Below are 24,056 nucleotides of genomic sequence, written 5' to 3'. Positions count from 1 at the left end.
CGTGTGCAAGAGGAGCGGAATCTTGATCACGAAACTGATACTTAACCATGGAGGAAAACTCGGGGTGGCAGAGCCTGTAGAAACGGCCGCAAACAGGCAGGGCTTCTCCAGAAGGCAAGGAGTCTCTGTCGTGGGGATCTCTGTGTAAGTCACCCCAGCCGCCCCCAGCAGACCATGGGAGGGGAGGGGGTTAGTCACAGAGCATCCTTGTCTATGTCACCCTCCCCACCCCCTGGCTGGGACAGTGGGTGCACACAGGGCTCCCTGGTTTGTGACTGCCTCTTGGAAGCCACCTTCCCCAGCCACTCTACGCTTTCCAGAGGAACTCCCAGCCGCCTACTGTACTGTGGCCTGACAGGAGGGCGTCTGCTCCACTGCCCTAGGCTCACAAGGACACCAGCTGGCAGCAGGGCGTTAGGGAGAAGAGCAACGCCCATGCTGTGTGGCTTGCTCATCCAGGGCCTGTCTTGAGGTGGAATCCTACTGCAAGAGCCCGGGGTCCAGGCAGGTCCCCTCAGATGAGTCTGTGTCTGTCTGTCCTTCCGTCCCTGACTTTCTGTGCGCACCACTGTGGACCATGAGGCTTTCCAGTGAGAACCAACATTGTCTTTCTTTAAATTGATCATTGGTGCCTTTGTCCGTTTTTCTATTAGAAAGTTTGTCAGTCCATTCATCTATCCATCCACCCATTGTCCACCCATCTACCCACCCACCCATGCATCCACCCATCAACTCATCCACCCATCTACTCACCTATCCACCCACCCATCCACCCACCCACCCATCCATCCACCCATCTACCCACCCACCCACGCATCATCCATCTATTCATTCACCGTGTTCATCCACCCACCCACCCACTAATACATATCCTTCCATCAGTTACCCATCCATCCATCTACCCACTCACCCCAATCAGATGAAGGAGGCAGGCAAGACAGGATGCAGGCTGAGTGAGGGGCACAAGAGCCAAGGTGCCCCAGAAGGAGAGGGAGAAGCTCCTGAGTGGGAGTGATTTGGGCAGTGACCCCGGAGCCATGGGCAGGACTAGCTGAGACCCAGCCCAGGCCCTCCGGGTGGCTCTGGTGCCCCCCAAGGCCTGAGTATCCCATGGTTCATTGGATGCGGGGCAGGGGTCAAGATTGTCCTGCAGGGTTGCTGGGGGTCTGAATGGAGACTCAATGGAGGTGTTTGGTCGCTGTTTGGACTGTGCTGAAAGACCTGGTTCCCGGGACCCAGCCTGCTTGGCTCTGGGGAAGCGAGGTGGGCTGGCTCTGCCCCTGGGTAATGGTGAGAATCTGGGTCAGTCCTGACCTGGGATGGGGGTGTCCGTAATCTAACCCTCCCACCCCCGCCTGCACTACGCCCTGCCCTTCCTGGAACCTGCCCCAGCTGGGGGGGAGGGGGCTCCTCCTGCCTCCCTGGGCAGCGTCCCTGGATCGAGGTGCGGGGGAGGCTGGCACAGGGCTGACAACTGATAGGGGGCTGCTGCTGGCAGCCCCTCGCAGCCGCCTGGCCTTGGGCATGGCAAGGCTGCTATGCTTTCCTTATCTGGGCATGGCCGAGGTCCTGGCCTCCCGCTGCCCTCCACTTCTGTGTCCCTGGACCAGGACAGCATGGCGTGTCCCCTGTGCACGCTGAACCTGCTTCCCTGAAGAAACCAAACAACCGCCTGCCGCCGCCGGCCAGTCTGACTCACAGGGACCCAGGGCTTCCCAAGACCAAAGCTTTACTAGAGCGGTCAGCCTCCCCTTCCTCCTGTGGGGCATGGGGTGGGCGGCGCTTGAACCCCTGCCCCTGAGGGGAGCAGCTCAATGCTTAGCCCACAGTGTCACTGGAACAGGAGGGACCGAACACCCAGCCCCCAAGGCTCTCCGTGCAGGCAGCAGGGGTCAAGGCTCCCAGACGGGAGGAAATGGTTTCTCTTTGTTCAGGGGTGGGGGTGGCTGATACCTTGAAATGCCATCAGAGCCTGGGGAGTTGGAGGGTGGGCGTAGGCGCAGGGAGAGCAGGAGCCTGACTGGCCAGAGCTGGCGGGGGCGGCTTTGTGACGGCTGGGCACTCGGCGTCTGGTAAGGTCATGAGCTGGAGGCCTGGTGGCAGGCAGGCCTGGTGGTTCCTGAGGCCGAGGCCCGGGTGTATCTGAGGCCAGTGTCCGTGGGTGTGGCCAGCCTGGGGCCCCGGGTGTAAGGAGTCTGGGGACCCTGGGCATCCATTGTTACAGAGGTCGACGAATTCTGTGTCCCCCACCTCCCTGATTGCTCTCCGGGACCACCTGAGTTGTCAGCCGCCTGCCCTGGTGAGGGGCGCGGCCTCAGACCTGGTGTGGGAAGGGGCTGCTCTGCTGCCTGCAGGGTGAGGCCGTGGGCATTGGCTCTCCCTGGTGGGCTTGGTTTCAGATCCTCCTGGAAGCGGATGGCAGGCCTTTCCTCTGTGGCACCAGGCTGGGTGGGTGAGACCCCCCTACCCCCCCAACCTCCAGGCCAGTGGTTCTCAGCCTTCCTAATGCTGCGACCATACTGTTCCTCATGTTGTGGTGACCCCCCCCAACCATAAAATTATTTTCGTTGCTACTTCATAACTGTAATTTTGCTACTGTGATGAATCGGGCAGCCCCTGTGAAAGGGTCGTTTGACCCCAAAGGGGTCTCGACCCCCAGGTTGAGAACCACTGCTCTCGGCTGAGGCTCTGTCTGTGGAGACCCCATTTGCCCCTGGCTCCCGAAGGCTTTGTGCCGCATGCACTGATGCTGACGGCACAGGACCCCAGGTGCTTTTCTCAACCTCCCGCTGCAGCTTCCTCCTGCCCCCACCCCCACTCAGGGCTGGGGCAGGGCTGCCCGTTCCTGGGTGCTGGCTGGCTTCTAGGGGAGAGAGGCTGGGGGCCGAGGTTCGAGCAAGATGCTGGCACATGTCCCATCCAGGTGCTGCCTATCCAGGGGTCTGTTTGATTGGGTTTGGCACTTAGGGAAACATGTTACTGGTAGATCAGGGGACAAAACATCCTTTTTTTTTTTTTTAAGAGGAAGGAATGGTTAAATCATTCCTTAAAGATCTGTTTGTTTTAAGGGCCCTCATTTTGTGGTTTTCAAGCGATCCGCTTTGAAAACCAGTGACTGGATGGTGCCTGCAGCTGTTGGACACGGTCACTCTGCCAGGACACACATCCTGGGGCCCACAAGTCCAGGTGCCCTGGACGGCTGGGCCAGACCCCTGGCTGCCCAGGTGAGGACTGCGGGGGCAGGGGAGGTCCTGCCACCACGGCCCTCTGGCCTCGGCGAGGAGGCCGGAAACAGGAAACCAAGTTGTCAGCGTCCTGGGAATGAGAACAGAGGAGAAGCCTTTCCTAAATAGAGAGAAAACAGCTCCTATTTTAGGCATTCCTTGTTTATATTTTCCGGACCCTGGAATTGCAGGAGTAGGGTGGTTGGGCCTTGGCTCTTGCATGCCAGGCGCCCTGTCTCACTGGCCCCGGCTCTTTGGGGGGCTTCTCCGAGGCCCCCCTCTGCTTGACAGGGCACCGATGTGCCCAGAAGTGGACCGGTCAAAGGGTCAGTTCCGGAGATGGGCTGCTATGGAAGCCAACTATGGGCCCTTCTGGGAGCTGCATTAGCCCCACAGCTTCTCCTCCGGGGCCACCAGGCCGGGGTCCCTGCTGCGTGTCAGAATTGAGGCACCCACACAGGCAGCACTGGGCTGTCTGCCGTCCTGGCAGATAAAGGGGCCAGGGACAGGCACTGGCAACAGTACCATCCAGGGGACACTGGGGCCTCACCACTCTCCCGTCTGTGTCCCATGAGCCTGTCCACTCCACAGACAAATGGAGGATGTTAAGTGGCCCAGCTGCGCTGGGCTGGTGTCTCCACTGGCAATGCCTCTGATGGTCAGCCCCATCCACACCAATGGGTGTTTCCGGTGGCCGTGGTAGGTGGGCCCCACAGGCCTGTGCTGTCCTCAGGACTGCTGCCGGGCTTGGGCCCGTTGTGGCAGCCACCTCGTCGGTCCATCTCTCTGAGGGCCTCCCTTATTTCCACTGATACCACGTTGAGGTGGGATGGCCCCCCCTCGCTCAACCCCAAGAGCTGCACCGGCCGCTGTGTCTCTCATCCTCCCCAGCACCCGTGCTTGTGTTTGCCGCCATCACCCGCCCAGCCAGTGAGATGTGGTTCTCGTGGCCCTCCCTGAGGGCGGCCTTCACACCGTGCAGAGCGCACTCCTCGCCACGTGAGTTCTAGAGCCACTCGGAGGACTGTTGAGTGAGGTCCTGTGTCAGGGATACCTAGTTTCTCTCCAGGGGACAGAATACATTTTGGGAACAGTGTGGTGACGGTGACAGGGCTTGGCGGACGTAATGAGCGACACTTAGTTGACATTGAAAAACAGTTCGTGGGTTTTACTTCTTTGTACGGGTTCCTGGTTGTCCTTTTGACAGATACCGTCAGGGTCTTGGCGAGGCCTCCTCTTCACGCCTGATCCTGTTTGTCCACCCTCCCTTCCTTCTGTGGCTAGAGGTTTATGACCTCACTGACATCTCAAGGATGCTGATTTCTCCATCGTTTTCCACCTTCACCCCTTAAGGTTTCGCTCTTATATTTCCTTCCTTCTAGCATGCGCTGGGTGTAATGCGACCTTTTAAAGATTTCTTAAAGTGGTGAATTAGAATATTGTCTTGAGATCTTTCTCCTTTGAAAAACTACTGTGCTGAAACACATAGAACACGAGGAAGGAGAGAAATTGGGGGTGGGGTACCAGTTTGGACTGCTGAACACACAGTTGAAGGTCCGAAATGTAACCCCCACCTCCTCACACACTCCTAATTCACAGGGGGAAAAATAGCGGGGAAAAAAATCTGCCAGGAAAGCACTGATCTTTGTGTTCAGCCTGCAATTCCAGGACGTCAGCGGCACTCACCATGCTGTAGCGCATCGCACGTTACCATTGCTGAGGGTCTTCTGGCCCCAGACAGAAACCCCATCAAGTTTGGTTGCCAGTGCATCTGTGCCTGCTGTGGCTGTGCCACTGGGAGCCACGCCACCAGCAGTTCGTGTCCAGCAGGGGGCCCATTGTGGGCAGGTTCCAGCAGAGCTGCCAGTGTGCACTGCGGACGAAAAGCCTGGGGACCTGCTCTGGGAAGTTTCCCAACAGAAACTCTGTCTGTGGGTCACAGCAGAACCTTGTTGGGTGTCCTGCTGGGAGATGAGCCCCGAGGTGGACACCCACTGCCCCATAGGGCTCCTGAGGCTGTTTGCTGAGCCTGTCTGTCTTGATGGGAGCAGGCAGCATCTTCTTTCTCCCTCGGAGAAGTTGGTGGGTTTGAACTGACAACCTTGCAGTTGAACGCCTAATACTTAACCCGTGTTGTGCTGCCAGGGCCCTCCTAGGTCGGAAGGTCCTCAGAATGTGCAGTGACCGTGCTGGGGGCTGGGGCGCCGGGCAGAGTTGGCCGTGTTGTGTCCGGGCCGTCCTGGGTCAGAGCCAGGGTCGGCAGGCCAGTAGAGAGGTGTTTATTGATGTGGGAGCTTTCTCCCTGCCCTTCCCCACCCGCTCACTGAAACTTCTGCTGAGCGGTCTCATGGACACGCAATTCACATACGAGTCAACGGTTTGACTATTTTAAAAGGAGTCGTGCAATCATGACCATGGTCAATTGTTGGACATTGTCTCCATCCTTGTACCCAGTATCATTAGCTCCCTGTCACCACCTAACTTCCCCTACCATAACCCCAAGGAACTATTAATCTAGTCACTCTCTGTCTCTAGTGGTTGTGTGTTGGGCCGATAACCACAAGGTCAGAAGTTCAAAACCACTTTGCCCCTTTGGAAGAAAGACAAGGCTTTCTATTCCCACCAAGTCTCAGAAACCCACAGGGGCAGTTCTGCCCTGTCCTATAGGATCGCTGTGAGTTATAATTGACTCAATGGCAGTGAGGTTTTTGTTTTGTTTTAAATTTCATGTAAAGAAAATCACATAAAACATAAAATCACAACAACATAAAACACTGAAAATTTCTGTTTAAAAAACCCCAGCTAATAGAAACTAGATCAAATCAAAATGGGTCAATAGGGAAATGTTAATAAGTTAAAACTTGGCCTAACTGTCTACAGAAATCCACTTTCCATTGCACTCTGCCTGAGGGCCAGGGCTGTCCACACTCCTGGTCAGTGGTTTGAGTAAGGTCAAGGGCGGTTTCATCATGACTGGAGTCTGCAAATAGAGGTTGGGCTTTCACTGTCATCTGTAGCCTTCTATGAACTGAGTGATCAGAATTTAAGCTCCAATACAGCTCCTTCCTCTGATCTTGGACTTTATCCTTGGATCACACGGCACCACACATTTTTAAGTGGGTCCAAACTGGGCCTGCTGCTACAGAAACCATGTTGGCAGACGGCTCCCGGTGGGCCTCCCTGGGCATGGGGTCAGAAATGACTTCTTTCAGTTGATCCAGATCGATCCCCTCCTTTCCCGGGATGAACGTGTGAACCCCAGAGTCAGACCTTGGAAGGAGGAGGGTCACGGCTGCCCCATGCCCGTCACCTACAGGTGCTGTGTTTTGTTTTCAGCGACATTTTTGACGCCATGTTCCCTGTCACTCACATCGCCGGGGAGACCGTCATACAACAAGGTAGGTCCCCCGTCTCTCCCTCCGAGTCAGAGTGGACCGGGCGGAGCAGGGACCCGCAGTGGAGTACCTGGTGATTGATTTTTAACAGGACATCGATATCAAAATCCTCGTTGCAATCCTGAGGACACCTATTAGTGAAGCACAGAAAGTCTCTTTACACGCGAGGCCCAGAGCTTTCCGCAGGCCTCTCCGTTTGTCATCGGAAAGGACCAAGGAGACCGGCCGAGGGACTGTCTGGAGCCCTAGTGGCACAATGGGTCACATGCTGGGCTGCTAACCACAGGGCCAGCAGTTCGAACCCACCAGGAGGTCCTCTGGAGAAGATGAGGTTGTCTGTCCCCGTAAAGAATAGCGTAAAGGGCCGCTATTGGTCAGAACAGACTCGGTGACAGTGAGTTCGGTAGTGATTTGGTCAGCTCCAGGAAGGCGCTCCAGCCTCGGCGGCCCCAAGGGCCACAGTGAGAGGGTCCTATGGGGTCGGCGTGCACTCAGTGGCAGTGATAGGCAAGGCTGCTGGGCTGTCTGTGGTTTTGCTCCAACCCTGGAGCCTGAATGCACGTCTGCTGTGTGTCCTGCATCCTGTGCTTGTCCCCTCTGTTGCCACAGGGGACGAGGGAGATAATTTCTACGTCGTCGACCAGGGAGAAGTGGACGTGAGTACCTCCCCTGTCTGTGCGAGAGTGGCCACCCACCCCCTCTTGCTGCAGCCCCACCAGGCCTGGCCCCACACGGGCCTGCTAACGGCCCAGGCCTAGAGGGCCGCTCTCCGGCGTTGGCTTTGGAGCTTTTCATGGGGCAGAACAAAGCGCAGGCTTCGCCCAGGCATCCAGGCAGTGGCAGAAGAGCGTGGGTGAGCTGCTGGCCACTCACTGGGGCCCCACCCTGTGCGGTGTGAGTCTGTCCGCCTCACAGAGGGGTTTCTGGCAGCTGACCCTCCACTTTCCCCAGCTGGTGTCCTTCCCCAGGTGCTTCCATTTCTGCCCAGTCCCAGACAGGCCATTCCCGAGGGGCAGTAGGTGCCAGCCAGAACGCAGACCCGAAGGCCCACAGGGCAAGGAGAGCATCTCAGTCCCTGGACCCAGCTGTCCCTGGACTCTGCTGTTGCTGCCACCGGGGGCCCATCGTCCCCTCACCCCCACGTCCCGGCATCTCCCCCACAGCCGCCCTCCTTTGGGTTCGGCTAAGCAAGGCCCCTCAGACAGAGGTCTGGCAAAAAGGCCCCTCCTCTGTGGGCCCCTTTGCTACAGGCCCTGCATTTACGGTGCCACAGGAGGGCCCTGAGGGAGGGACACTGGCCTGTCCTGAGTGCTGCTGGCCCTCCCTCTGCCTGGCACATGGGCAGGACGCATCGGTGAGGCCCCTTCAGGGTGCCCCACCCAGCCTTGGGGTGACTCCCAACTCACAGGACCCCAGTATCAGCAGGGCCCAGCTCTAGGGAGTGAGTGCTGAGCAGCCGACTGGGATTCTCTGCAGTAGCGCCTCTGACCTCCGACCTCCGACCTTGCTGTGAGCTGCAGATCGAGTTCACGGTGTGGGCCTCTCAGAGCAGAGATTATCTGTCAGTTCCGAGCCCAAGCCCAGGTCACTGTGCGGGGGTGGGGGTGGGGGGGTGGGGGTGGGAGCTGCAGGCGCCTGGGGTGGGGTGGGGGCTTCTCCCGAGCTGCTCTCAGCTTCTGCAGCCCAGGGGCAGCTCCAGGGCCACCTCTTCTGGCCTTGGTGTCTCCTCCCCTCTCTCATAGGACACCACTCACTGAGGACTAAAGGGGCCCTGGTGGTGCCATGGCTATGTGCTGGGATGTTAGCTGCGAGGTCTGAAGTTCAAAACCACCAGCCGCTCCTTGGGAGAAAGCTGAGGTTTTCTACCCTGGCAAACAGTTACAGTCTCCAAAACCCACAGAGGCAGTCCTGCCCTGGTCCGCCAGGGTCACTATGAGCTGGACTTGGTTCAGGGCGGCAAGTTATGAGTGAGCATGGCACAGTGGCGATACCTTGAGCTGCTAACCCAGAGGTCTGTGGTTCAAAACCACCAGTCGGTCTGAGGAAGACAGGCAAGGCTTTCTGTCTTTGGAAAGAGTTACAGGCTCAGAAACCCACCGGGACAGCTCTACCGAGTCTCTTGGTCTCTGTGAGTTGGAACCTGCTGGTGACAGTGGGTGTGGGTGAGTTTTCACAGAGGACTAGGACCCCCGGCTCCAGCATGGCCTCTGGCTGAGGGGGTCCCTGCAGGCATGACTGTCATATGCTGCTTCTAAGTTTTATGCACACGGAGGTCTGCAGCCATCTGCACGGAGAGGGTCTGTGTGCCTCCTTTGCTTCTGTCTCTGCACCCGGAGTCTGTCCCACGCACACCTCAGCCCCCCACCCCGGCTACATGTCAGATGTTTCTATCACACTGTAGTTTAGCGTGAGTGCCAGGTTTGTGTGCAGCTCTGGGACCAGACCCACCGTGTCACCAAGGCCTGTCCGTATTCCCAACACGTCCGTCACGAGGACCGGTACCCACACAGGCCCCCTCCCAGTGTCCTCGGCTGACCGGTACCCACTCTGGGCTCTGGACACTAGCACCCCAACAGCTCATTGTAGGCTCCCAGGTCCCCTGGCCTTGCTCTGCACCTGCCTGGCCTCACCCCTCATCCCATAGCTTTAGGGAAACTCCCCCCCACCCCCACCCCAGTTGGGCCGGGCTATTTTGAGGCCTCCGCCTCCGCTGAGGCTCTCTGTGCCTCCAGGCTATTCTGGGTGGACACGGACCTATTTCTTCCCTGGCAGCGGCCGTGTCCACACCCCACTGGGTTTCTGGGAACTAATGTTGGCGCAGCCTGGCTTCCGGAGCTGGTGGCACCGGACGCACTGACTCACGCCGTGTCACTGGCTGGGACCCCTCTGTGCCTTGGCGCTGGGAAACCAAGGCAGGAGCTGGTGGCTCCCTGGGAGGCCCAGGGTCTGAGAGGAGGGACAGTTTGAAGGCAGGGCTGGGAGCTTCCAGTGCCAGTCTCTGACCACCAGGCCAGGGTCACCCGCCATATGTCAACACACGCATGTGCGCGTGCGCGCTCCTGCTGGGGAGTTCAGTGTTTCTGGTGAGGTCCCGTCAGAGCCGTGCAGCCCCACCCCCACCCCTGGATCTTGGGAGGTTGCCAGTCCTTGCTTCCCGGGCCCTATGAACCATGGTCTGTCCCGCCAGCCACCGGGAGTTCTCCGTGACGCCCGCCCCCTCCCCAGGAAGACGAGGTCACCCCTGGTCACTCCTATAGGACGGTCTGTTTGCTCCAACCCCCTGCGCTGCCTGCCCTCCTCTCCCTCTGGCAGTCTAGGAAGCCCGGGCTAGGCCCGAGGGCATGCTGTGGGCAGGATGGTGTGGCCTGTGCAGGCAGACAACCATCCACAGGGCACACCAGGTGCAGGCTTGTCCTCTGGCCCCGTCCTCACCCCCACTGCCCCTTCCAGAGCCAGCTGGCTGCTGCAAGCACAGGCCTCCCCACTGGCCTTCCCCTGGACGCTGGGCCGTCGGCTTCGTCCCCCGGGATGCCTGCCCTCTCGCGCGTGCGCGTCTGTGGCCAGACGTTTTCACACGGCTGCTGTCTTTGGGGAGCAGAGGTGGGGCCAAAGTGGGCCCGGGGAGACCCTGGACGTGGGAATGGTGGCTTCTTCCTCACGGCAAGTCCCCTCGGGACTCCGCTCTGACGCGAAGACAGAGGGTCAGACACCCGGGGCAGAGTGCGTGAGAAAGTGGCGGAGGGGACCGTGCATCTCTGCCGAGGACGTACCCACTAGGCTGAGGAGAGACTGCGGCCAGGGTGTGGGGTCCAGGGGTGGGCATCGGGCCTGGGTTGTGGGCGTGGAGGAGGAGGTTGCGCCTCCTCTCCACCCCCAACGATGTTATGCTCTGTGTGGGCCTAACTTCCCCCCCAGCCCCCTCCCCCCCAGACCTTTAATCTTCACTCACTGACTCTCTGGAAGGAAAAGCCCCCAATTCCTTGAGGGAGGCCCCATCCCCTCCCCTCCCTAGCCACCTCTCTGGCGGTGGCTGAGGGGCAGAGGAGGCTGTGGTGGGGCACCCTGAACTGCCCTCTGCCTCTGGGAGCTGTTTGCACTGTGACCGTCCTGAAGGGGCCCAGGCAACCCTCTTGTCCTGGGACACAGGGCTGCTCTGACACGCCCTGTTTGAGGGTCCTGCCCTACTCATGCCCCCTCCCGCATCAGCCTAGGCCACCAGCTGCAGCATGCCATCCCACCATGCCCCTCTAAAACCCCAGGCCCTCTGCCTGGACCCCCTGCACCAGCCATGCCAGGTGGGGGGCCAGAAGGGGGGCCTGACTTACAGAAGCCTGCAGGAGCAGGTGCCAGACTCCCTGAGCCCCCCAGGATTGCCACAGCTATGTCCTTGGGTTGCAGCGTCCCAAGGGCCCCGGCCTCTGTCCATCCAGGCTCCAGGCAGGACATGTGAAGTCACTTCAGCTTGAGCGGAGTTCCCCAAACACACTGTCCTGCCTGCCTCTGTCCCTCCCCCACCTCAGCCCGGCTGGCACACAGACCCCCAGACCCCTGAGGGTGGGCCGGCGTCTCTGCAGCCACCATGGCCGCTGGCCATGACTCATGGCTGGGTGAGCATCTCGGACGGACCCCAGCGGTGCCAGTCAGTCCATCTGATCCGATTTCCCATGCGGCTGGGCCTTTCAGGGAGGGGTCCTTGATGTGGTGTGTGGAGTGGAGGGGAGCCGCCGCCCAGTGAGTGACAAGAGTGAGTTTTGGGAGGTGGACAGTACTGATGCCTGTTCCCGCCTCTCCCCATGGGCTGACCGATCACCCAGCAGCCACCCCCCCTCCCGAACTTTCTGAGCAGAACTAGGTTACCCTCCCCTGCTCCCTACTGACCTGAACCACCCTGAGGTACAGCCAGGTGGTCAGCTGGCCTCTGAGAGCACCAGGCTGGGGGTCAGTGATGGTTTTCCAGAGATGCAGGGAGTGTGGCCACTGTCCGGGGCTGCCTGTGTTGCAAGAGCTATAATCCACTTTCCTAAGGATAAAAATACCTCCCCACTCACTTTATCCCAGAACGGAGCAATTCTGCTAAAAAGGACACTCAGCTGCCAATTCGATTTCACTCTGGGAGCCCTGGCCAGCTCCACCCCTAATTGTCTCCAGGCCTTTGTTATTTCAGGCTCCTCTGTGAGCCAATCCCCAGCCTCCCACTACCCAGCCAGGGTGAACTGCGGGCTGGGCCCTTGCCTTCCCCTGTCCCTCCCCGCTCAGGGACTCCTGGGATTTCCCCCTCCTTCACGGTAGATTTTTAGGGGGTAGAAGTCTTTCCAGCTTCCCAGCAAAAGCCCCACCTCAGCCTGAGGACCTCTTCGTACCCCTAGCCTTGGGCCCCGCCAGGCCCCGCCACACCCCGAGCCTGAAGGTCACTCTGGCCAGCACCCAGCAGGCTGGGCGCTGGGCACAGTTGTCTGGGCCTTGGCTGGCTTCTGTGGTCAGGTGGGTCCTCTGCCCTAGTCACTCTCCGTTTATGGAGAACCTGGTAGCGCACATGGTTCAGGGTGCAGCTGCTGGCCCACAGGCAGGCCTCAGGACCCAGGCCTGGCAGCCTGCTTCCCAAGAAACCAGCCCCCTGACCACGCCCACCTCAGCCTCCACAGCCCTGGAGACCAGAAGCAGGAGCTGGTGCCCAGTGACCCCGACCAGCCACTCTGAAGAGGGGAGACTGACCAGAGTGGAAAGGACAAAAAAGATCAAGTTGCTTGTTGGTTAGAGATGCATGGAGCCCAGGACGTGGCTCTTGGTCACCCTTAAGATTCAGAACTGAGCTCACTCCCAAGGTTCTCCTTTAAGCCCAACGGCAGACGGATCGATGGGGTGAATACTGGCAGTCACTCAAAAAGTGCACTGCCATCGGGCCCCTTCTGACCCACAGTGGGCCTGCAGGACAGGGTGGAGCGCCCCGGGGGTCTCTTTATGGGAGCAGGAAGCCTCATCTTTCTCCCGGGGAGCGGTCAGTGGGTCCAAACTGCTAACCTTGCCATTAGCAGCCCCTGCACATCCCCACGAGACTAGCAGGGTGCCTCATCCTCTCCACAAGGGGCGGAGTTTGGTAAACAGCCATTCAAGGGGTGGCCTCGACCCCAGGACCTGTTCAGAGGAGGACAGGGGGCGGGATGTGAACAGGAGCCAGCAGACCCACCTACGGAGGGGTTGCTGTGGGGAACTTGGTCCGCTGCTGCGCCCACGTCAGCCCGAGGTTCCCCGGTTCCCCGTGAAGAGCCTGAGGGAGGGAGAAGGGGAGCGGGCACTTCTCACCCTCCTGGAAGCACAGGGTGCGGCGTGGCCCGGCCAGCTGGGAGATGGACTCACCGCCAGCCTGTGTTAGGCCAGAGGGCTCTGCCCAGGTGGTTCAGACCTGAGCACAGCTGTGAGGGGTTCAGGCCCCCATGTGCACCCCTCAGATGGCAGTCCATGGGCATCACAGGCCGCCCCAGTCGGAACCCACTGGGCAGCAACAGGTCCAGATGCACTGGCGGACACAGCGTTTGTCCACTCGGCTCTGCCGCCTTTGCTGGAGAAGTTCCCAGGGTCCTTCTGGGGTGCCGGGGACCGTGGCCGAGTGGGGCTCCGCTGCGTGAAGGGCCACACGGTCCATCAGTTAATGGAGGTGGGGAGTCCTTCATCTGCCCATGGGCACTCGGGTTGTGTCCACCTTTGGGCGACTGTGAACTGAGCTGCCTTTGTCTGCCCCAGTGATTTCCTACTGCTGCTGGACCTGCATTTCACCCCTCCCCACCCCCACCCCCAAGGGGTGTCTCCGAGTGTTTGCACATCCGTCTGTCCCTCTGCCCCCAGGTCTTTGCATGGGGTTCCTGGGTGTCTTGGGCTGAGCCCACGGGGCCCATTATAGACGATACTCTCTGCTCCCGCCTCCAGGGTGGCGGAACCTCTGTACAGGGGATGTGTGTCAGTCAGTTGTCTACCACGCTAGGTCCTCGGGACCCACATGAGCGGGAGTCTGCCCATCTGGTCTACTCACCAGTGGGCGTGTGGCAGCCAGACAAATGACCAGACCAGAGGGCCGGCAGGGTGGCCTCTCTGGCCCAGGGAAGCATGGCCGAGCAGGCAGAAACCATCTGGAAATGAGGGAAATAAAACAGAGGTCCACCCCTTGGCATACCAGGGGGTGAACAGTGCTGGCCGGCGGTGCAGAGAGAGGCAGTGTCTCCAGAAGGCTGGGCCTTTGTGCTCGGCGCACGGTGCCACGTGGCCCCAGCCCTGCCACACAATGGGGCTTTCTCACGCCACACACGGGGCCTGTGGTTCTCGGCTTTCGCTCAGGCACAGGGCCTCTGCCGCCCTGCCAGCCCCTGCAGCCTGGCCTGGTGCCCCCTGTGGTAGCGAGGACCAGCTGGGCCCCACGCAGAAACTGACACCCCCCGCGGAGCTCAGAGACCACCTGCTGCCAGGCCTCCCTGTGCCCTGCTGGACACACAGCTCAGACTCAGGCTGCCTGAGCCCGCGGGGCACCCCCACCCAGCAGCTCCAAAGCGGAGCGTGGGCCATGAGCACACCGTTCTGACCCTGGGGCCGCACACAGGACTGCAGTGCCATGGGCTGCGATGGGCTCCGCTGGGAACCGAGGCCGCTGGTCTTAGCCTGCCAGCCAAGGCATGGGAGAGCAAGGGCATAGTCAGCATGCATCGGGGGTGCCACCTTGGGAGCCCCTGTACTGCCGTGAGGTGGAGTTGGCTTTGCCGGGAGCCCCCGGTGGCAGGGGCCACAGCCTGTGCTTACTGGCTGATGCTCTACCTACTGAGTCACCAGGATTCTCCCCTGAGGTGCGCTCCATGGCCGAAGGGTCCTTGCCTCCTGGTGGTTTCATCGGGAGGCTGGAGTTTCTTCTCCCTTGTGGGCTGAGCTGCCCCCAGGCCTCCCTCATGAAGGCTTCAGGGGTGGGGCTCCCTGATCAGCCAGGGATGCAGCTTGGATGACCTATCGGACCGCTGACCATAACACCAGTAGTTAAAACCCACCTGCTGCTCCGAGGGGGAAAGAGGAGGCTGTCTGCCCCCCTGGGAGAGTTAGTCTCGGACACCCACAAGGGCAGTGCTACTCTGTGCTCCTGGACGGCTGTGCACTGGAATCAGCTCGAAGTCAGTGAGTTTGGTTTGTGGTTTCCTAGGGTCCCTGGTGGCAGGAGGAAGGGTGGGGGTGGGGTGGGGTGGGGTTTATGAATGAGAGATAAGGTGTCTGTCCACACTAGGGCAGGGTGTGGCGTCCACCTGATCGGGATGGGGGAGCGAGTCAGGGTCTGCACTGGGCCTGCAGGGGCTCCTCTTGGTGGAAGTAAGGACACCTCTAACCCTGAGTGCCCCCTGTCCTCTGCTGTCCCCACAGGTGTATGTAAATGGGGTGTGGCTGAAGGACCCTGAGTGCCCCTGTCCTCTGCTGTCCCCACAGGTGTATGTAAATGGGGTGTGGCTGAAGGACCCTGAGTGCCCCTGTCCTCTGCTGTCCCCACAGGTGTACGTAAATGGGGTGTGGCTGAAGGACCCTGAGTGCCCCTGTCCTCTGCTGTCCCCACAGGTGTACGTGAATGGGGAGTGGGTGACCAGCATCAGCGAGGGAGGCAGCTTTGGGGAGCTGGCACTCATTTACGGCACCCCCAGGGCAGCCACGGTGAAGGCCAAGACGGACCTCAAGCTCTGGGGCATCGACCGGGACAGCTACCGCCGCATCCTCATGGTCAGTGGGGCCCGGGGGCTCCTAGGTCTGGTGTGCGGTGACAATCACCCCCTCACCTCAAGGAGCTTGGTTTCCCCAGTGTGGGCGCCCCCTGGACAGTGGCCACTTCTGCTCCCTGACAGCTGTGCCCTGTGCAGCTGGTGCACTGTGCAGGGCCGGGGGTGGTGCCTTGCAGTTGCGAAGCCCCTTCTGCCGCCCTCCCAGATCGATTCCAGTGTCTGGGATGTGGTTGTGGTGGCAGTGCTGGGCGGTCTGCGGGCAGCCTGGGGTGGTGTTGAGAATGAAGCTGCTCTGCAGGAGCCAGGGTCCCTGCTGGATGTGGTTGTGGTGGCAGTGCTGGGCGGTCTGCGGGCAGCCTGGGGTGGTGTTGAGAATGAAGCTGCTCTGCAGGAGCCAGGGTCCCTGCTGGTGCCGCCCTGCCCCGGGGGGGGGGGGGCGCTGTGCTGTCCAGCTCCGGGCGTCAGGCTGGGAGATCCCCTGTGTACTCCCTCAGGTCTGACATTTTAGGGCGTGCTGAATGATGGGGTGTGAGCACGTGGACTCAGTGGGGGCCAAGGGCTGAGTGGGCATCGGGGCAGGAGGGGTGGTGGGCAGAGGCAGGGTGGGCTTCAGCTGCGCAGCAGGTCTGTCCAGGGACCATGGGCATGGCCAGTGCTTTCATAACGCCAGCGCTATCTCCTGAGCAGCTGCTTTGTGAGGCGCTGTGTCACCGACTGGCAACACCTCACACCTGGGGACACTGACTGGACGGTGTTTGACTCTATCCAGCTCCCAATGTGGCACCCAAGCCCCCCTTCCGCCCGCCCCCCCATGCCACTTTCTCCCCTTTAAGCGGGAGATCATTTGCCACCATTTTCTGAACTGAGGGAACGCCGCCCCCCAGCCCCCTTCTGGAGTGTCCGCACACAGCCCCCCCAGACCTCCCCCAACATTCTCTCCAGCTGCACTGCTCCCCCATCCGCCCCGCACACTTGGGGGGCTCAGATTGTGGCTCTTTCCAACGTCCTTAGACTGAGGGACAGAAGTCTGAGGGGCCAGACCATGGCAGGAGGGCAGGTGCGGTTACGTGCCACGGGAAGGGACTGCGATCCGACCGTGCGGCCTTCCTGCCTTTCCTCACCACCTCGGCTCTCCATTTCCTTAGAACACCTTACTAAGAAGCCCCCCACCATCACGTGTCCTTCTGGAAAACCCACCAAGAGGACCCCTGGGAGCCCCAAACCATCCAGGCTAAGCTCTCTGCATCCCTGCTGGTATTGGGGAGACAGGCAGGGCTTCAGCAGGAGCACCCTCTTGGGGCATGCTGTCCAGCCAAGTCCATATCTGCACGATGAGTCTCAGTGCTGCCCCAGGGGTGGGGCCGACTACCCAGCCCCCAGCAGCAGACTCAGAGCCCCTGCTTGGCTCTGCGGCCACTGGTGGCTAGCTCTCCAGGCCCAGCTCTGGGGCAGCACCTGGGGTCATCACCAGGATGACCATGGACGTAAATGAATCTTCAGGAGAGACCTGAGCAGGCCCAGGGCAGGTGGCAGCCTTGGGGACAGACGCAGCGCTGAGGTGGCAGCATAGAGGCCTGGGCACTGCCTGCCTCCTAGTGGCCCCTAGGGTTGCCATGAAATCCACCTGTTGGGTCTGAGCTAACAGGTCGCCTTGAGGTCACTGGAGGAGGGGTCCTTGGTTCTGCGTGGAGATGGGGTACAGGGTGACCCTGGAGCAGGGCTCACCACCTGTGTCACTCTGATCTGCCCTGAAGCTGGTGGGCCGCAAAGACCGAGGCCCCCACATGGGCTTCCCGGGGCCCTGGGGCCTGGGATCAGAGTCCCACCTGCAGGTGAGAAATGAAGGCTTGGGGGGCGGGGTGGGGGGGCGGGAAGGGACAGCAAGATTTGAACCCAGGCAAAGGAGTGGGGGGGGATGTCTGTGCTCCGGATGAATCTACATCCTTGCACCCTGGGCATGGGGTGAGGGTCCTGGCTCCCCGCCCCTCTTGCCTTAACGTGTGCCATGAAACTGGAGGTGAAGTACTGGACCTCTAAGTTTGAGGAACCTGCACACACCTGCCCTCACTTTGCCCTGCTGGCTCTGGCTCTGGCTCCCTCCTGGGGCAAGCCCCAGGTCCCCTGCCCTCATTCTCAGCTCCCCCTTCCCTGAGCCCAGCCCTCCATGCAGCCAGGGACACGTCCCCCCACCCACCACTCTTCCTGCTTCTAAACTGACTTGGTTCAGGAGGGATCTGTGTTGTGTGTCCCCCCCCCCCCAATGTCTGTGGTTCCCAGGGTTCCAGAGGGACCTTCAGATCAAAGCACTGGCCGGTGCCACCAGCAGGGATCAAAGTGGCCACACGGCCCCGGCCGCGGCAGAACCACAGTGACACAGCAATGCTTTCAACTGGGCACCTTTAACCCCGGCACCCCCAGGAACACACTGTGGCGGCGACACGGTCCCAGAGAGCGGGAGGACAGGAATGTGCACCCTGGGCCACCAGGCCGTTCCCAGCACTGGGCTCCATGCCGCCCTCTCACTGGGCTCTGGGGCCTTCGGACCAGTGTGCTCTGCCCTTAGGCAGAGAGGGCCCAGTACTTAACACTGGGGGTGGGGGTGGGGGGGTGTCCAGGCTCATGCTTCATGGCCCTGCTGTGGCTGGAGCATCCAGAAGCCTGGCCTTGGTGCCTGGCCCTGGCTCCCTGCCCTCCAGCCGGCTCTGACTCAGGCAGCCGGCATGTCCCTGCAGGACCTGGGCTGGGGGCTTTCGGGGGCTGACATTTCAGAAGTAGATCTCCAGACCTTTCTTCCTTGAGTGGACTCAGGGTCAGTCTCTCAGTTAGTGGTCAGCATGTTCTTTATGTGATCCCTCCCCCCCACCCCACCCCCCACACTGGGGCCTCCAGATCCTGGGGCCTCCCTGTGTGCTGGAAACAGAAACTCCGGACCAGGGCTCGGCCCAGGAAGCAGCCCATCACATCCCCATTGCCATCACCACATCTGCCTCTACTGCCACCATCACCACCTCCAGCACCACCACCACAGCCACTACTTCCATCAATACCACATCCACCTCTAGCACCACCATCACCGTCACCTCCACCGTCAACACCACCTCCATCAACACATTCACCACCATCACCACCACCACCATCAACACCATTACCACATCCACCACTGTCACCATTGTCATCACCACATCCACCTCTACTGCCACCATCACCTCCATCACCACCACCACCGTTATCACCATCATCTCCATCACCATCACCACCACATCCACCACTGTCACCATTATCATCACCACATCCACCTCTACTGCCACCACCATCTGTCACCACCACCTCTGTCACTGCCACTGGGGTGAGGGTCCTGGCTCACCAGCAGCAGTGTCATTAGCTCTCGTTGAGACACCCTCCTGACAATGACCCACTGAGGGAGGTGTTTTATGACCCTATTTCGCAGAGGCCCCGAGGATTAGTGACAGAGCGGCCCTGAGTCCATGCAGCTGATGACGCATGGGATACCTCTGTCTCCCCTTGTTGCGTGGGGCTCCAGGACATGCAGGGTGCAGAGTGGTCCTCGGGCCTGCATTCCCATCTCAGGGTGTAGGGCAAGCAGCACCGGTGGGCTGCCATCCTCTTGGGATGAGGGAGCCTGTGCCCCAGGAGTCAGGCGGAGAGGGCCGTGGCTCCGGAAACAGCCTGTGCCCGGGCGGCGGGGAGGATGTGTGTGTGTGGGAAAGGTCAGCCCCGCCACTTGGAATTCCAGAGCAAACAACTGTGGAGAAGCCCTCGCCTCAGGCTGGGACTTCAGAGCCCTTTCTCCCTCCACACAGCACACTCACATTTTTGTCATAGTTTTCCGGGGACAGGCTTGTGGCGCCACTTGCTTTTACCCAGCCTTCCTCCCGCCCCCTCAGCCCGTCCTGCCCTGGCCCTTCTCTAAGCCCCCTGAGTCCTGAGCACTCACTCCGGTCTCCCTCTCCCAAGCAGGGGCTCCTCCACCCCAGCACAGAGGTGCAGGGGGAGCTGTGGATCAGTGTTTGTAGTTGCCTCTGTGGGCTGCTGTCCTCTCATTTGGTGGTAGCCCCCCAACTCCCTCTGTATCCCCCTTTGATCCACGGTGAATGCATACACAACAAATCAGAATACTGCCTGGTCCTGCACCGTCCCCACAGTCGCTTGTTGGTCAGCCTGGTTGTGACCCATGTGGACACCGGTCACCAGGCCTTTCTTCCTGATCCCTCACTCTGGAAGTCCCTCTGAAAGCTGCCCAGCACCGCGGTGACACACCTGCCTCAAGGACAGTTGGGAGGGTGTCTGTGAGTGAGGTGAGCTGGCGGGAAGTTGAGCTCAGGATCCCTGTCCACTGCCTTCCACAGACACTTCAGGGCCCTTCTCCGAACGGGCACCTGGACAGACACTCTGACCGAGAGACTCCACTCCACAGACATTTCAGGGCCCTTCTCCGAACGGGCACCTGGACAGACACTCTGACCGAGAGACCCCACTCCACAGACACTTCAGGCCCTTCTCCGACTGACCCAGCAGGCTCTCTGACTAGGAGTCTGGCTGCTGGTGGCTCACTCACCACTCATGTGATGACCTCCCCTGCAGGCCTGGCCGTCCTCCAAAGCTTGCCCTGCCCAGGTGGGGATGGGGCAGGGGCAGGAGCTAGGGGCCTTTCATGCCCATGTGCAGGCTGCTGGCTTCCTACCTGGCTGTCCCTTGTCAGGGCAACAAAAAAGGGACGGCCACCTGCCAACAAGCCTTCTAAGAGTGGTGACTCTGGCTTTTCCTGCCCAATTCCGGAGGGTCAGGAACGGAGTGACTGCGGGTGGCCTTGGCTGGGGGCCCTGCCTGGGATTGGGGCCACAGGGATGCCCTCTTTGGACCACGTCTGGTCTCCATGAGCCTTGTGGCGGAGCCCCCGCTTCCCCCCACCCCTGAGATCCCATCCTTTATCAGCTAGCGTGGGAATGCACTTCTTCAGGACCCTCTTGGTTCAGCCCCCTCCCAGTGGAAGGGACAGTATGGAGAGGGAATGCCAGGTGGCAGGAGTGGTGATTGGTTGTGATAGCGCTACTCAAAATGACAGTGGCTCAAGCCACTGCTCTTCGGAGTTCACTGTTCCTCCAGATTCTCTCAGATCTTGTAATCCCTCCAGGTCTCCTCCCTCCACTCACAAGAGCCCAAGGTGGCTGCTGGAGCTCCAGCTATTACCTCTACTTCCCAGATAGCAGGAAGAAAGGAACTGGGGGACTGAAATAAAAACTGCTTCCCGATTGCTAGGCTGGTACAAGTTTAGTTCACATGAGGCTTCCTACACTGGCTGAGATGTGTGCCTTGTCCTAACCCACACAATTACCATTTACTGGGACTGAGTTATTTAGCACTCTCTGAGTGGAACAGGGGAGTCATTGATAGCTCTTTCTCCCGGGAAAGATGTAGTAGGAATCAGCCTTAAGCACAGTTGGATCCAGGTACTCAGTCGATGTCTGTTACATACTCTTGTTTTTAACTCTTGGTTTTGTGTGTTGCCCTCAATTTACCCCCAAATGCATGTGTGTGTGTGTGTGTGTGTGTGTGTGTGTGTGTTGGGGAGAGGCAACAAGATGCTAGGAAGGTGAGCCTGGCTGCAAATAGCCCCAGTTTACCAACAGGCACTTCCTTTTAATATATGAAATCTAAGGGAAGGACTCCGATTGGCTGTGTGCTCATGTTACAAGCCAATGGTGGATCCCAGTTGATTGGGATCATCTGTTGCTGGGCATGGTTGTTAGGGAGCGTGATTGGACTCCCCTTCAGATTCCTGAGAGGCTAAGAGGAGGGAGTGGCCTCCGCTGGGGGAAGGGTGTGTGCCCGCCCAGAGATGTGGAGACTCACCTTGTCCTCTGCACCCCACAGGGCAGCACCCTCCGGAAGCGCAAGATGTATGAGGAATTTCTCAGCAAGGTCTCCATCCTCGGTCAGTGCCCCCACCCCCATCCTGGGTCCTGCCAGCCCACCTGTCCACTGCTCCCCGGCTGGGGGACAGGCTCAGGGTGGCATGTTTACAGGTTGGGCAGCTCCGCCTACCCTGGGAGGGACTGCAGGGAGGGGAGGGGAGCTGGCAGGGAGAGTGGGAGGACAGGGACTGGTTTGGCCAGGAAACAAGTGTGTGTGTGTGCACGTGTGTCTGGTGTGTGTATGTGTGTAGTGTGTGCATCTGTGTGTGTGCATGTGTGTCTGTATCTGTGTGTGTGCATGTGTGTCTGGTGTGTGTTTATGTGTGTGGTGTGTGCATGTGTGTCTGGTGTGTGTGTGTGGGGTTGTCTGTGTGTGTGAGGGAGTGGATACTGCAATGTCTACAGCTGGCGGATGTGTGCGTGTATGCACATGCCTGCATTTGTGTGTGCCTTGGAGTCTGTAGGTGGGTACATGAATGTCTATGACTGGCGTGTGTGTGTGTGTGTGTGTGTGTGTGTGTGTGTGTGTGTCTAACTCTACATGGTGACTGGCTGCTGTTTGGGACAGCCTGGTTCTAGACCGTATGGCGTAGAGGTCACACGCTGGGCTACTAACTGCAAGGTCTGAGATTCAAACCCCCTAGCCCCTCGGAGAGAGGAAGATGAGGTTGTCTGTTCCCTTGAAAACAGGGCCTGTCTGCCCCGCCCTACAGGGTCGCTCTGAGGGGCAGAGCAGGTGCTTGGGACAGATAAGTGCTTGGGCTTCAGGACCAATCAGAGATGCCCTGGGCAGGGGTCTCTGGTGGTCCCATCCCTGAAGCGGCCCGCCTAGTGAGCACAGAGCTCCCCACTGGCAAGGCCCTTTCTTAGATGGTGGGGCCCTGCTGTTGTGGTTTGTTGAGCACCTGGTTGCCAGTCACAAGATCAGCGGTTCAAGCCCAAGCATCTTCTCAGGAGGAGGAGGAGGCTGTAGGAGGGTGCAGGCCTTCTTGGTCTTGTGGGGCTGCTTTGAGCCATTTCTGGTAAAGGAAAGGACAAAAGCTAGCCAGGCGTGCGGTGAGGTCCAAGGCTCTCAGGCCTGGTATATGCCTCTGTGAAGAAACCACGGCCCAACGGCTGCCCTGCTCTAAGCCCACTGCTCCAAGCCTGTGGCCGACACTAGGAGAACCTACAGAAGGTACTGCGCATCCACCGCTCCATCTCCACAGGATGGAGATCACTGAATAGTGGCCCTGGGGCTCCCGGAGGAAACCCCACAAGCAGGTGACAGCTCACCCCTGCACCTGAAACACAGAGAGGCCACTCGGAGCTGCTGCCCACAGGAAAGGCCCCTCAACTGGGAGAAGGCTCACCCCCACCCCCACCCTCCACCCTGGAGTCGCCGCAGGTGGAATTCAGTGACAACATAGATTTCTCACAGGAGCGCGTGCAGACAGATCTGAACACCTCGTACGGCAACTGCACCAGCACTCTGTCTGTGCTGGGGTGTTGGTCGACAGCGGTGTGGCCAGCCGCCGGGAAGAGGCCCATCTTGGTGCCTGTTCCAGGGCAGGAGAGCCAACAGAGTGACCAGGATCCTCAGGTCACAGGTCATCCAGCAACATCACAGTAGCATCCTGGTCCCTTGGCTCTCCCACGGACCCTGCACAGACTCCTTGGGGCAGCCAAGGTGGGCGGGCCTGCCAGGCCCCCGAACCCCCACCCCCCAGGCAGAGGCTGTGGCAAGTGGCAGGGGACACATCCAAACATTTTAACTGTGCCGTCTGGTGACTGAGGGCCCATGAACTGCTCATAGCCATGTAAGAGAGTGATGGGCACCATCCCAACCCATCTTGGCAGGACATGCACAATCCCACCTCACCCCAACTCCCCGTGGCTGATCCTCCAGCCCGGAGTGCACGTGTACCACCACCCTCCAGGGGAAGTGCAGCCACCATGGAATAAAGCACAGCGGTGCTTTGTCTCATGTGCAGTGGGCACCTCACCATCCAGGAAGACCCTCGATGGATGGTGGACACAGTAGGAGAGTGGACACAGTGGGAGGGTGGACACAATGGGATGGACACCGTGGATGGACAGTGGGGTGGTGGACACAGTGGGAAGGTGGACAGTAGGGTGGTAGACACAATGGGAGGGTGGACACGGGGTGGTGGACATAGGGAAGGTGGATGCAGTTGGGTGGTGGACACTGTGGGAGGGCAGACACAGTGGGAGGGTGGACACAGTGGGAAAGTGGACACAGTGACTGCTGCCAGGGGCTCAGACTCAGGGACACCTGTGAGGAGGGTGCAGGATCGGGCAGTGTGTCCATCTGCTGTGCCCGGGGTTCCGGTGGGCAGGGACTGACTGAATGGCACCTTACAACAACAACAACAACAACAGCCCCTCTTTGTCCGTCACACCGGGGTGGCCATGGTGTGGCTGGAAGCTGTGCTCTGCACGCCAGCAGGGACACCCACAGGAGTCTGGCCTCATGGAGCCAGGGCTGGAGATCTACTTCCAAGGTTCAGCCCGTGGAGTCCCAGGGTCACAGCAAGATGGAGCCACTCACTGGCTTGCACACACCCTGGTCGGGGTGTGGGGGTCAGTCCTGGAAGGAGGACGTGCCATGTGGGAAGTGGAGGCCCTCATGAGAAGAGCTGCCGTGTGGCTACAACGAAGGACCCGGCCAGGCTGAAGCCTGTGTGTGTGTGTGTGTGTGTGTGTGTGCAGGAGCAGGCTTTGTCTCCTCAGTTACAACGGGTCACTAGGCATCGTGCCGGCTCGTCTGCA

At 59.9% G+C, this 24,056-nt stretch overlaps 1 protein-coding gene across 3 annotated transcripts in view; it reads left to right on the top strand.

Annotated features, from left to right (window-relative positions):
- The window catches only part of PRKAR1B (protein kinase cAMP-dependent type I regulatory subunit beta), a 90,470-nt gene that overhangs the window by 44,401 nt on the left and 22,013 nt on the right, over positions 1 to 24,056 (top strand). For all 3 annotated transcript variants that reach the window (XM_004705534.3, XM_045284976.1, XM_045284981.1), the window contains exons 5-8: positions 6,561 to 6,622; positions 7,229 to 7,275; positions 15,194 to 15,352; positions 21,244 to 21,304. In XM_004705534.3, coding sequence (XP_004705591.1) covers positions 6,561 to 6,622; positions 7,229 to 7,275; positions 15,194 to 15,352; positions 21,244 to 21,304 — 329 coding nt within the window. The remainder of the gene's footprint in view (positions 1 to 6,560; positions 6,623 to 7,228; positions 7,276 to 15,193; positions 15,353 to 21,243; positions 21,305 to 24,056) is intronic.

This window comes from Echinops telfairi, unplaced genomic scaffold (genome assembly GCF_000313985.2).
Source record: "Echinops telfairi isolate 266 unplaced genomic scaffold, ASM31398v2 ScPeMD7_5;HRSCAF=22, whole genome shotgun sequence".
Classification (NCBI taxonomy): domain Eukaryota; kingdom Metazoa; phylum Chordata; class Mammalia; order Afrosoricida; family Tenrecidae; genus Echinops; species Echinops telfairi.
Note: the sequence above shows the minus strand (reverse complement) of the source record. Positions and strands in the feature narration are given on the sequence as shown.